Source organism: Centruroides sculpturatus, unplaced genomic scaffold (genome assembly GCF_000671375.1).
Source record: "Centruroides sculpturatus isolate CEXI.00-Female unplaced genomic scaffold, Cexi_2.0 scaffold1624, whole genome shotgun sequence".
NCBI lineage: Eukaryota > Metazoa > Arthropoda > Arachnida > Scorpiones > Buthidae > Centruroides > Centruroides sculpturatus.
Window position 1 is genome coordinate 116,300 of NW_019385834.1, and position 13,740 is coordinate 130,039.

Consider the following 13,740-nt stretch of genomic DNA (forward strand, 5'->3'; position numbering starts at 1 on the left):
ATTTGTAGAAGTTTATAATATTTTAAAATTATAAAAATGAACATTTTTAACATTCAACAACAAAACATTTAAACCTGAACTTTCAGATTTATTTTAAAATGAAGCATATGACAGAATAATTTTGAAGTTGATGCTTTCCCATTGCTTTTATCTGTTTAATTTATATAAACTTGGAAAAAAACAATACTTTAAGTTAGTAAAGTACTTAAATTCTTTAAACTTTGCACTTTGTAATGGTATTTTTCTAACATGAAGAATGAAACAGAAAATTACCTCCATTACTTATTGTGCAAGCAATATTTTTTCGTAATATATCACAGGATTGGTATATTCATAATTATAAAAAAAGCATATTTCAAAAATAGTTATAAAAACTTGTTCATAAATTATTGATTTTAGAAAATAGAATCTAAAACTTACTTTGTTTGTTTAATAATTAAGTCAGTTCAAAATTGATTATGCTTAATCAATTTTGAACTGACTTAATTATTAATTAGCATAATCTTTTCTTATCCTATACATAATCTTAATTATATTCTTCAAATCATTAAGATTATGCATAGGATAGGAAAATATTATGCTTTTTATTAAAAACATTGATCAAGAGTGAAATAAATCAGGCAAGATAATGAGATTTAACTTTAATGGAGTATGATAAAATTTGAATGATTAAAATTTGTCTTGCAGTAGAAAATTTCAATTATTATATCAATTGGATAGATTAAAAAAAATTAAATATAGCTATGCTAGGAAGACAGTGCTATAAATAATAGACACAGTTTACAGTATATATACAAATTTATTGAGTAAGATGCAGAACCACTTCGATATGGTCAAAGAATTTGTACATTCTCGTGGGCAAAAACATCAAATTTAAAAATTTAAAGGAAATAGATTTAATGATTTACCAAGCTATAATTTGCCTTTTTTTTCCTAAAGGATACACAACATACCTAATATACAACTTTGCTATATTAATGAACACAGAGGAGATAAGCAGTTCCGGCCTTTTTTTTATATAGATAATTATGGACGAAACATTCACAAGCCTGTGCAGATATACAAATAGCAAACTGTGCTAGAACTTATCAAAGAGAATTAAAACATTGACTAGCAATGTAATGCAATTACTAAATACTGTTAGTGTCCATGCCAACAATAATTTAATATGATTCCTGCCATGTAAAATGCACAAGATATCTACATATGGAATGACACAAAAACAATATCAATACAATTTACTGATATTGAAAGTATGTTACAAAAAGTTTGGTAAATAATTTTTTTTTTCTTTTGCTGAAAATAAAATAAAATTGCAAAAGTAGTATTAAGATAATTTTTTTTAAGTTATAAAATAAACTTTGTTAGATTTACTTTCATCTAAAGCATTTAACAACTTAAAAATATTCTGTTAAACATTTTGTACAGTTTGGAATATATTGAATATGCATCATTTGGTCATCAGATAACTATCTATTTAAGATAAATTAATATTCCCTTCCCAAATTCACCCTTCTCATTTTTTAAAATAAATCTGATTGGGCAGATTAACCATTACAATATTTGTCATCACAAAATATCTTTTTAAACCTATAGCTATCTGTACCTAGCTGTACAGAAAGACTTGTATGGGGCACATAGAGTTTTAACTCTTAAAAGCCTGAATTGAAACTGGATTTTCTACTCTGTTCAGTAGAAATTGAAGGTGATGGGTTGTACCTGACAGTGTGAATCCCATCCAAACTTAGTATCAGCTGATGCTATAAAGGATCCGTGTCTTGCATTAGGGGCTGCAGTCCATCAGTTCGTTTGTGAATTATATCATAATGAAACAAGTCTGACGTACTAGCTGCAGGTGATATTGATGTGTGTGTGTTACTTCGGTGGTGGAGATGGTGATGGTGATGGTGGTGATGAGTTGGGGATCTTGCCCCATTGCAGTTGTGCGAATCGGGAATGAAGGCAGCTACGAGGAGTGCTAATATCACAAGAAAAGCACCAAATACAAAAGGTGGTCCTGGTATAAGCTGTATAAAATACCATTTTAATTTTAAATTTAAAATAAATGCTATGTTAATCAATATTTTGAGATCAATTACCTGTGTTTCTTCTGAATAAACAAATGTGCCATTAATCACCTCGTGCAGCCGGCTATGTTTGGCAGTGGCATGGCTGATGGCATCTTCACTTAAGTCAACATGAAAGAGATAGAATATAAATCCATATACAGCTGGTCCTAAACCATTACATAATCCCCTCATTCCAGTTATCATTCCTTGAACCAATCCTGTTTAAAAAAAATTATTACAAAATATATAAAGAAGTTTCATTTCAAGATAAATTTATTGCAAAAAGCACCATGTCAAAATCAATATTATTACCTTGTTTATCTGCATCAGCATGTAATGAAACAAAAGAGCTAATAGCTGGATATGTAATGCTAGAAACAGATGCCAGAACACCTGCAGCCCACATCATCCTTGAAAAAACAAATCATAAAATAAATCTGTTTTGAAGTTAGATTTTAAACTGGATTTCAGTTAATATTAATATCCAAAATTTCTTTTGTTACCATGTTTGAGATCCAAAGCCATACCACATCAATTGCAACATTTCAAACAATAAACCTATCATGATAGTGTGTTTGCTGCCAACTGTTTTCATTAGCATTGTCAAAACTGCAGTCTAAATAACAAAAAACAGAATAATTTATATAAAAAATACTCAATAATAAAATGTAATAATTTAAAAATAACTTACTTGTGCAATCACAGAAAGTAAGCCAACAACAGCAATAAAGAGAGCTACCTCATCAGCAGAAAATCCCATGACCTATAAATAAATAAACTGTTTCATACAAGATACTTTATTATATAATAAAAAGATAATTCAATACTAACCCAAAAAAGATAAATGTAATGGTATGATTTAATAATAAACTATCTTACCAGCCGAAGATATACAAAGAAGCAAGAGTATTGACCAGCTTCTGGCAGATAGGATAGAAACACTGTTATACACAACATAAGGATCATATGATCTTTTCCAACTTTTCTTAGTGACTACAATTATAAAAAGAAAAAATATTAAAACAAACAATTTTAATTTTTAATGTCTGCTATTATACTTACAGCAAAAGGATCGGCTTGTTCCCAAGATATTGGGGCACCCCAAGAAGCAGGCCTCACTTTTTCTGGAAGTGATTCAGGTACAGCAACCATGATAAAGAATACGTCTAAAAGAGCAACTGCTGATGCCAAAGCAACAACCAAATTATCACTATATGCACGTCCTAAATATGCACCCAAAGCTGGGCTTGTTACAAGACTGGCAGCAAAAGTAGCTGAAACCTGAATTTATATATAATATTTAGGCAGTGTTTCAATTATTTATTACAAATTGTAGTAATTTAACACTTAATTTAATTGTAATTTTTTACATGAAATTTAATAAAACAATATTTTAAAATTACATAAACTACATAAACAATAATGTAATTAAGTAAAAAAAAAATTACTTAATATACATTATAGAGAGATGCTTACAATTGGTTACAAACATCTCAAATGAAAACATATAATGAAGAAAATTTAAGAAATTCAATGATAATTACATCATTATTAATATGTAGATTGGTCATAAATTATTGAGCATATTTCAGTGATGAATAATAAATAAACCAAAAATTTATCCAACTGTATGATATAATCAACAAAGACTTTAATATATGTACAATATTCTAAAACACATCAACATCTGCTCTATTTATGGCATGCATTGGTATGAGCCAAAAGTTGAAAGTTCAATATTTTTTAACATAACATGGACATGAGTAAAACTGAAAGTAATTGCCACTGGCATTTAAACAATTGTCCAACTTTGATTAGGTTAAGAATACTGTTGTGGAAGAAAGTCTTTGGTTGTTCTTGAAAACATTTCTCAATGACATGGCATTAAATCATCATCCTAAGTGAAATGCCTTTCTTTAAGTGCCTTCTTCAGAGATCCAGAGACATGGTAGTCATAGTTTGACATATTGGAGGAATAAAGGTGAGTGGTCAAATGCCTCTCAACCAAACTTCTGCTGTTTATCTTGGACAGTAGGTGCAATGTGGGAACATGCATTACAGTAAGACCCAGCTTGACGCGGGGAATGCGTTCCTAGATGACAAAGCGCTAAGCGAAACAGCGTTAAACGAGACCATTTTAACAGAGTAAATAGGGATATGGAGAACACACGACCGAAAATAAAATTAAAAAATTTACTTAAGTTACACTAATTTTATATTAATCTGTATAATAATAAATGTTAAATAACACATAGGCAAATGCACATAGAAATGTATAATAATATACTAATTAGTTCATTTTTTGTGACGAAGGTACTGACTTTTCTGAAAATCTTTTTTTTTTTTTGCAATAAAGTCGTGAAGTTTCATTTGTCGCTTTTTTCTCTCCTTAAGCAAATGTCAGTAGCAGAAGATCGCATCCAAAACACCTCATTTTGCTTTTGCACTCCTTTCAAAATCTAGATAATTCACTACAATTTGATCAACAATTTCGGTTATTGTTACCAAACTTTTACTAAAAAAATTGTGAAGACCCAACCGAGGTCCGAATCATGTAAATCGCGATATTCCTATGATTAAATAATAACGATAGATTAATTATGAGAGGGAGAGGAAAATCCCATAATTTAAACAACGCGGCACAAAATGTAGACAACGAGTCTCGGATTACTCGAACACGTGTTAAACTAACTGTCAATGTCAGAATGAAAAGTTATAATTCAGAGACAAGTGGTCATATGCAGGTAGAACTTTGACCCCAGCTCTCATAAACAGTCAATCTAGGGAAACAATTTCTGAAAAGAGGGAAAGATTTAAGAGAGATAAATCATTGCATATGATCGTTCGAGTACCCAGATGACAGAAATCGCGAGTAACGGAGCTAAATTATGAGCGCGAGTCTTGCAATATTGTCAACAATCGACAGAACGGCGTCGAGCAGACACCTGGAATCGGACCTTTCTCGTGACCTGAGGCGGTCTCAGTTTATCCCAAAACAAAAGAGAGACCAATCGGGAAGCGAGAAAGGGGATGAAGGGCCAATCGGAAGTCCGAATAGTGGAAGAGAAAAACTATAAAAATCCGAAATCCGAGGTCAGGGGGGCTCTCCTCCGACTCCACGAAAGGTAGTGACTTCTATTGTGGTGTGTCGTCGCAAAGGAACTGTGGACTCCGCCGCTTATATCTTCCGATCGTCCGCCGTGATCAGCAACAGCATCTCATCCGCCCCGGGGCTACGACCGACGCCGAAGTTCTCACACTCCGCATCTTCGAGGGAAGAAACTAGTGAAGGACTGTCGATTGCCGATGTAAGCATATATGTTAACAAATAAACGGCTTTCTTGTGTAAAACACTTGTCGTCATTTGCCTCCTCCGTCACTGCCCACATACAACCTTCCCTTAGGTCCATCCTGACGCGGGATTAATAGATCCCACCTAAGAGACGGCATCCTTACACAGTTGCCGTGAAGTGGGTTTCAAAACCCTTTTCTTTCCCCGGATCGGCCATCTTACAAAATCTGTAGCAAGTTCTTTGGGTTCTCTGTTTTCAGAATCTCTGTTTTCCAGTTCTACATAAATCCTTGTTCTGCCAGTTCTTGATGTCATCGTTGGTAAAGCTCTTACTTGAAACCTGCAATAACTCCCAATATCCTGCTTGTCTACATCTCCTGTATCAATTAAATTGACAATTTGGTCAACCTAACAATACAGCGATAGGCTTTTCTCGATGAGAATTCTTGGATACCTTCAGCCATAACTTCTTCCACATTCTGTTCATGCATTTATCAGTTAATTCTTGCCAAGCCAAGTTGCTATTTCCTATGGCATCCATGATGCTATATTTTTTCCAAAATTGCACAAAACAAACGGATTTAAGGGAACTACAGCACTATGACGAATTGCCACCTTTTGCTGAATGGTTCGTGTTTGGGAATAATCATATTATATATGAATCAATGAAATGCTGCATTACATTGAATCAGCGTTAAGCGATGCAGCATTAAGCGGGGTCTTACTTTATTACAAAAGGACAATGCTTGTGCTGAGTTTTCCCAATCATTTAGACTTTAGGGCTGCTAAAAAGGAGGCAATCAAAGACTGCAATAATGATATATATCTATGGATTTTGGCTGCTCTGTAATCCCTCTTCAACAAGAAACTAGATCAGTTCCTTGACCAGTTTTGGATGGATTATGTATCATGTCTGCTATTGTTTTCTTTATGGTGTACTGCAAATCCATTTGCCAGACAAACAACTATTTGAAAATGTAAATCGTACAAACTGACTGTCCCAACCACATGGATCGCTAAAATCTGTGCCATGATTCAACTTCCTGACATACTCTCAACTTTTTGGCTTATACTACGTTCGCACACAATCCACGACTCACTTCGATCTCGATTTACCTAAAATCTGGATTGTAACTATTCATCATTAAAATATGCACAATAATTCATGACCACTAACCTCTAATAATGAAGTACTCAAAGAATACCACACAGTTTTCATGTAATTAAAATGAGCTGATATATAGTTAATATTAATTACATATAGACAATTTTATTATTAGATTAATTCAGGCATGGTTAAGACTAGATTAACTATGGGCTGATTCCAACCCAATAGTTGCTTGTCTTAATTACAAAAAAAATCTTTGTCATCATCACATTTTACACATACTCCATCAATCCCAACAAAACCTATCTATAAACAAACTAAATACCTGCAGAACTCATTATTTTAAAGTAACTGTTATGTCAATAAAATGTAAAAAATTAATAACTTGTTTTTATATTTCAAAACTCATCCTTATTAATTAAAATCTTAATTTTGTAAAAAGATTTAAATGATGTCATGAATCACAAAAGGATACTGGAATCTGTGTAAACGCTGACTCATCAAAATTAATCCTACTGCTGACATATATAGAAAGCCCAGCTATTCAAATAAAGTGTTGTTTTGGAAAAGTAAATATACACAAACTAGGAATTTTATATTAGAATGCTTTTCATATAGAAATTTTAGGTTACTGAAATATCAAAGTACAGAGTATAAACATATTTTGTGGAAAAATATAACAACTTACTATATATCAGATTAAAAAAAATTAACCTGAAATTTCATGCAAGTTTATTATAAGCTATTCTTCAAGTAAAAATTTATTGTGAATTCATATAAGTATCGTTTTTGAATGGATTCTATCCAAGATATATGCAAGGACTTCAAGTCAGATTTTACATAAGCCAGGAACGATTAACAACATATTGTAACTATACCACCGTAAATAATGACATACTACACATTAAATAACACCTTAAATATACATACCTGATAAGCCAAAGTTACAAAATCTACATAAGTAACCCCAGAAAAATAAAAATAGTTACATGTAAAAATTAAGAATTTTATATGGAAATGGTGGTGAAATACCCAGAATGGCACATAAGAAATTAATTTTTTGAAAAAGATCAAAATATTTAAATTTTTTTTTGATACAAATAACCATATCATGAAATTAACAAAGCCTATAATTGTAAAAAAAACCAATTAAAGTCTGAGTAGTGTAAATCAGATGATAATTGTATATGAGTAGTATGCAAAAAAAAATTTTTATAAAGTTTATTTATTCTATAAAAATAGAAGAGAATTTTATATCTTTGATCATTATTTTTGTAACTAACTTCTTTAATTACTTACTCTGATTTACAAAATCCAAATATATAAAATTTCAAAAATATTTATTCTGTATTTATTTAAAATCTGAAAATCAAATTAAGTTTTTATTATAAGGAATATTTATTCTAAGGCAAAAAAATATAAACACTTTTGTATGAAATCAGATTAGTATTTTTTATAATTAATTATACATAAAGAAACTTTTTTACAATTATACTTACGAGTCCATATGCTGCACTTCGTTCTTGTTCTTCAGTGACATCTGCTACATAAGCAAACACAACAGAAAATGTTACAGCAAAAACTCCAGAAATTGAGATCATTGCAAAATACCACCTAAAATTTAAACAAAAATGAATTTTTGTAGTTTTAATTATTTTTATGCAGCAACTTATTGTAAAATTTTGGCATAACCTGCATACCATGTATTTAATTTCATGAGAGGTATTGGGGCACAGGTAAAGAAAACTGTCAGAAGAAGAAATAGTTTTCGACCCCAAACATCAGAAAGTGCTCCAATTAAAGGAGCACTCAAAAAAGATAAAATACCCTATAAAAAAAATTATTGGTCTTATAAATGATGATATTTTCATATATTTATATCATAAAGTAATACAAACTCACCTTTATACCCACAATTAACCCATTCATCAAAAAAGTATGGTTAGGAAATGTTTCATTTAACACCTACAAACAAAAATAATAATATTAAAAATAATTAAAATTAATCATAATTTCAAAAAAATAAAGCTTTAATAATATTAAATTTAAATTTATTTCATTAAATTCTATCTAAAAAAAAATTTTAAATCAAGTTCATGATTTGATAGATTGCTATTAATTTATCCGAAAATTTTTTTAAAAAACAAAGACTAATATTTTAAAAAGCTTAATTTAAAAAAATCCTAAATAAATAAAACAAATCATTTAAATCTAAAGGTCAAAGAAAATACTATTGCACAAATTTTAGTAACAGGAAGAAATTTTAAAAAATTATGCAATGTTCAGACTTGATAATATAGATTTAGACTCAATACTGATAAATGTGATTTAATTATACTTTACTACATTTCCCTCCTTTTTTAATGTACTGATAGTTTGTTTGACTTGAATTCTTATTTATACTTATTCTCTCATTGATAAATTGTTTAAAAAAAACTTAAATCTTATATGGGAATAACATCATCATCATTTAATAAAAAACTCAAAAGGAAGCTGATATCATCAGTTTTGCAATAACTGAAATTTTAAAATCAAAATACAATGCTTTGTAAGGTAATTTATATGACATATTTATAGGTGATATTAAATTATTGATGTATTTAGTCATTATAACTAACATGTATATCAGTTAAATTCTAAAATGCTTTTCAATTTTAAAAAAAATATTTAATTGTAACAGCATAAATAGTAAATGAGATATTAAAATAAACACTCCAGTTGTTTGTATTTGATTTGCATATTTGAAGATGAGAATTTAAAAATCAAAAATATGATTTCTATAAATAAATTAGAACAAATATTGTTTATTTTAGTATATTTTATTTAAATAATTTAAAAATTCCTTTGAGTTAAATATACTATGTACTGTTTTCAATATTAGTTTAATAAATCACCCTATGAATACATTAATTAGAATAGCACATACATGTAGTGTACATTCACTATAAGATCTTTTGTAGATATACTGAATTATATTTTGAAATTTTTAAAAATAAATAAATATATTAACTGTAGAGTTATTTATATTCAACATAAACATTTAAATAATTTACTCAGTTTTATTTGTTTTTTTTTACTGAAAAAATTTAACAGTAAAAAGAAAACATCTTAACATTAATAAATATTAAAAGACTAAAATTTGAATTATATGTTATTGCAAAGAGTCATTCATCAAGTGTAAAAATATATTAATATAAAATTAGTTGAAGAATCAATTAAGTTTAAATTTTATGACTGCTTATTTAATTTTGACTTTACAGTTGCTATGGTAACCTTATTCCACTAAAAAACACTTCATTAGAATTTAAGGCGACAGCTTGTGCTACATAAAATCTTCACTATTAAAATCTATAGACATTTAGTCTAAATAAACATCTCATTTTTTCTTATCAGATTATATACATAAATATATATTTATTTATTTTATATATTTAATTCAACAAAACAGTCATTTCAATGTTACAAAAATTGATATATCAAGAGTTGCATATATTTTTCATAAATTTTAATTATTTTTGCATTTTTAAATAATCTTAGTTATAGAAACAGTTTAATTTATCACTGATTAAACAAAATCAAATTGCTTTTATAAATAAATAAATAAAAAGTATATTATTTACAGAAGATATTAATTATTCTGAAATATTTAAATATAACTACATTATCTTAAGGAATGTTGTGTATATATTTTCAATACATTTATATTAATTAAAAATAAATTTCTTTCAAAAGAAAATAAAGAAAAAAAAATCAATTCATTATTTTATGACATTGAAATGAATTAAATATTGTAAGAAATCTAATACTAAACTAAAAATCCTCTTGAATAAATTTTCATTAAAAACTGATTAATGAAATTCTAATATCTTAATTAAATTTCATGAATACTTATTTAAAATTATTAAACATTTTCAAAATTATCTATTACAGTAAATGCCATTTATTGTAATCACTTTGAGACTAGCTTATACTGAGAAGTGAGAACTATATTAAGGCTAATTAATAATCAAAAACAGAAATTTGCCTACAGACAGACAGTTAAGCTGCCATCTTATTTATAATTACTAAAAATTTTTTACCATAAATTTATTTTAATTTAGAATACTCTGGAAAAAAATAATTAGTCCAGAGCAGGATTTGAACTCAAACCTGAAACACCTGCTTACAGTACAGTTGATTACCAGTTACATCATCTGGACATCTAATCTTTGCTTCCAAAGCATTACTTAATTTAGATATAACCATACTGTTATTACTAATATAACAACACACAACCCAATATATGTATAACTGTAATGTTCCTTCAGTGATTTAAATTCTAACACTTTCATATTTAAACATAAGCATAAGGCATTGTAGATATTCTTCAATGACTATTCAACAATAATTTTTTGATCAATCTACCTTTATCCATAATTTAGTTGAAGCAAAATCTTAAGTTTTCTCCTCACCATGAATGCACATCTATACCTTATATTTTCCCATTTTCTTTCATCAGTTGAACCACCCATCAGTTGTAATGAAATATTTCTTTACCCTATTTTTAGCTAATTCTTATGATGCATCAGTTGCCATGTTTTCACAAACATTACTAAATCAAAGCTTCAAAACTAACTCAACTTCATTATCTTTTCCAGTCTGATTTCTCTTCTGAATCATGTTTATTCTTTTCTTGCTGACATTTCAATATTTACATTGTTTTTAAATCATCATAAAACTGGTTGTGAAATTTTTAACTTTGCAGCAGCGGTGTATTGACTCATTTTTGGAAACTTAGACTTAAAATTTAGAATGCTATATCTTTAAGGGACAAATCTTTGCAGTATTCTAAACAAACATAATGAAGATCACAGTCTTCATTACATTCACAGATCAAAAACAAAAATTTTATATGATCAAACAATTTAATTTAATTTTGACCATTGTGATAATATTTTTATTGGAACAACATGGCTATAAAAAGGTCTGTTTTGTCAGTTGGCTGTAATTGACTACCAGAAGCAACCCCACATATTGTCTTTTTCACCTATGCCTAGGGTCTCACACTTTCAGGGACTCAAACTTGGTAATGTATTTTAGTATTTAATCATCATAGTAATTATTGAAAATATAACTGTACCAGTATCTATTGCTTCTGCAGAATGATTATTTTCAAAGTTAAAATTGATCAAGAACTATCTCCAGTCAGCAAAGTGTCAAGAAAGACTTTCAATATACATAATCAAAAGTGAAGAAATAGATATTGCTGCAAAACTGGATTAAATTATTTACTTAATTATAACTATTAATTAATTATAAACAAATAATGATAATTTTGAAATTATCACTGTTACTAATTTATGATTACAATACAAAAGTAGTAATTGAAGTTTAAATTCAATTTTAAAATATACGTAAGTGGTAAATGTTATTTATGTTTTGGAGCATTATAATGTTAGACAACCGATAGCAATATACATGATTATTATAAAAATGGCACCTACTGTATTATTTTGCTAATGAATAATTTTAATAACTTTTTTATTCTAATCATATATAGAAAAATCTTAAGTTATTAATCATGTTATTATTTTTAATTTATTAAAATAAACAATTATATGAAAAATTAACTCACAACAATCATAGGCGAAGTAAGTAGACCCCAAGCAAAAAATTCTAAAAAAATCACAACCAATGCATGATACACAGTAGGTTCACCTATCCCTGAGTTCTGAAAATAATTTTAGAAAAACATTAATAATTTAAAAATATTTGTATACCTACAATTTCTCTGCTAAAAATGTATGACTATACCATTTTCAAATTCACCATTTTTGATATGATATCCATTGTTTCAAATTATTATTAATATATATAAAATTTTTAAAATAATTTAAAAACTAATTTTATAACAGAAAATAACTTTGCATTAATGAGAACAGGATATATCATTCAAGCAAAACTTCTTTTCAATTGCTTAAAATTGCATGTTTTATAAACTATTCTATACNTAACGTGTCGTACGAAATTCGTCCATTCAACAGCTGTTCGGCTACTCACGCCCACAGCCAAACAGGTACACACTCAACGTGAATTCTATGCAAATTAGATGCCAAATAAACGAAAAAGTAGTTCCCAAGAAATTTTCCCAAATTTACGTTTAAAAATTACTTCAAATGACCAATTGTTTATCTTGCATTTATGACATCGAAAAGAAACACGATCCTTTCGATAATTTAATTTACCAGGACCATCACATTTCCAACGAACAGCATCTGAAGGTTGTGTACTAAACTTTATGGCGAACGTACCAACTGATGTATTTCTTTTGTCACAATTAAATTTGGAACATTCCGATACTATAAAATGAAAAAAAAAATCCCTCGAAGCACACTTTCGCCAAGAAAATTGTTGATGTTTTCCAAGCTCCACCAATAGTAATGCGCTTTATTTTTAATGGCATAGTATAGCTACTGTACATTCATTTCATAAATTAATTTTCTCAAATTACAGAATAATTGCAGTTTTTAATGTATGTAAAAATAATTTGTACAGTTTATTTATCTTTTATCTTAATGAAAATTTGATTTTTGCAGATTACATCGTTTCTTAGTATAATTACTTTATCTGTGGAATATTCCAAGTTTAATTACAGTATATCCAATAATATCGCATGTAAGTAATTGCTAATATAGGACTATATAAGCATTTTTAAATTTGTTTTATATTAAATATTCTGTGGTACTTATTTAGTATTAAGAATATTCATTCATTCTTTTTGAAACAGACACCGTCAGTCTAATTTCTGTTTTCGTATTCATGGTAATTTTTCTTCTTCTAAGCTTAATTCTGTTATATGCCGTGACTAAGGTATGTGATTTTTAAATAACACTTGGATTCCAAATAAATCTATTTTAAATATTTCTATTATTTTAAAGGAAAAACGTCGAGCGTTAATACCTTGGATGATTTGGATAATTATTGTAATCGTTCTGCAGTGTGCTGGAGCTATTTTCTTTTTAATAATCACTTTCATTATATTGAAACTGGTATGCTTTATAAAATATATAAAAATACAGATATAAAGTATAAAGAAATTTAATTCTTAATCTGTATTTCAGATATATCTTATTCCTTTTGCAATAACTATCATTTTACTTGGGTTAAATGTAAGTAATTTTTTTTTAAATAAAATAGAACTGTTTTTACAAATACTTGGAAATTACATCAGCATATACATCATATATATAAGTATTCTTCCTTGCATATTTTACGTGTATTCCGAAAATGTA

General features: G+C 28.2%; 1 protein-coding gene and 1 long non-coding RNA gene across 2 annotated transcripts in view; one reads left to right on the forward strand and one right to left on the reverse strand.

Moving 5' to 3' along the window:
• Window positions 1–779: 779 nt before the first annotated feature.
• LOC111642408 (hippocampus abundant transcript 1 protein-like) overlaps window positions 780–13,740 on the reverse strand; it is a 29,693-nt gene continuing 16,732 nt past the window's right edge. The window contains exons 2-12 of the mRNA XM_023388755.1: window positions 12,084–12,179; window positions 8,372–8,434; window positions 8,170–8,297; window positions 7,969–8,083; window positions 3,132–3,350; window positions 2,949–3,062; window positions 2,761–2,832; window positions 2,573–2,685; window positions 2,382–2,479; window positions 2,100–2,287; window positions 780–2,027 (exon numbers count right to left, since the gene is read on the reverse strand). Coding sequence (XP_023244523.1) covers window positions 1,761–2,027; window positions 2,100–2,287; window positions 2,382–2,479; window positions 2,573–2,685; window positions 2,761–2,832; window positions 2,949–3,062; window positions 3,132–3,350; window positions 7,969–8,083; window positions 8,170–8,297; window positions 8,372–8,434; window positions 12,084–12,179 — 1,473 coding nt within the window. The 3' untranslated portion in view covers window positions 780–1,760. The remainder of the gene's footprint in view (window positions 2,028–2,099; window positions 2,288–2,381; window positions 2,480–2,572; window positions 2,686–2,760; window positions 2,833–2,948; window positions 3,063–3,131; window positions 3,351–7,968; window positions 8,084–8,169; window positions 8,298–8,371; window positions 8,435–12,083; window positions 12,180–13,740) is intronic.
• Window positions 13,045–13,319, forward strand: LOC111642409. Its single transcript, XR_002759546.1, has 2 exons — window positions 13,045–13,123; window positions 13,236–13,319. It is a non-coding gene; the product is annotated as an uncharacterized LOC111642409 (long non-coding RNA).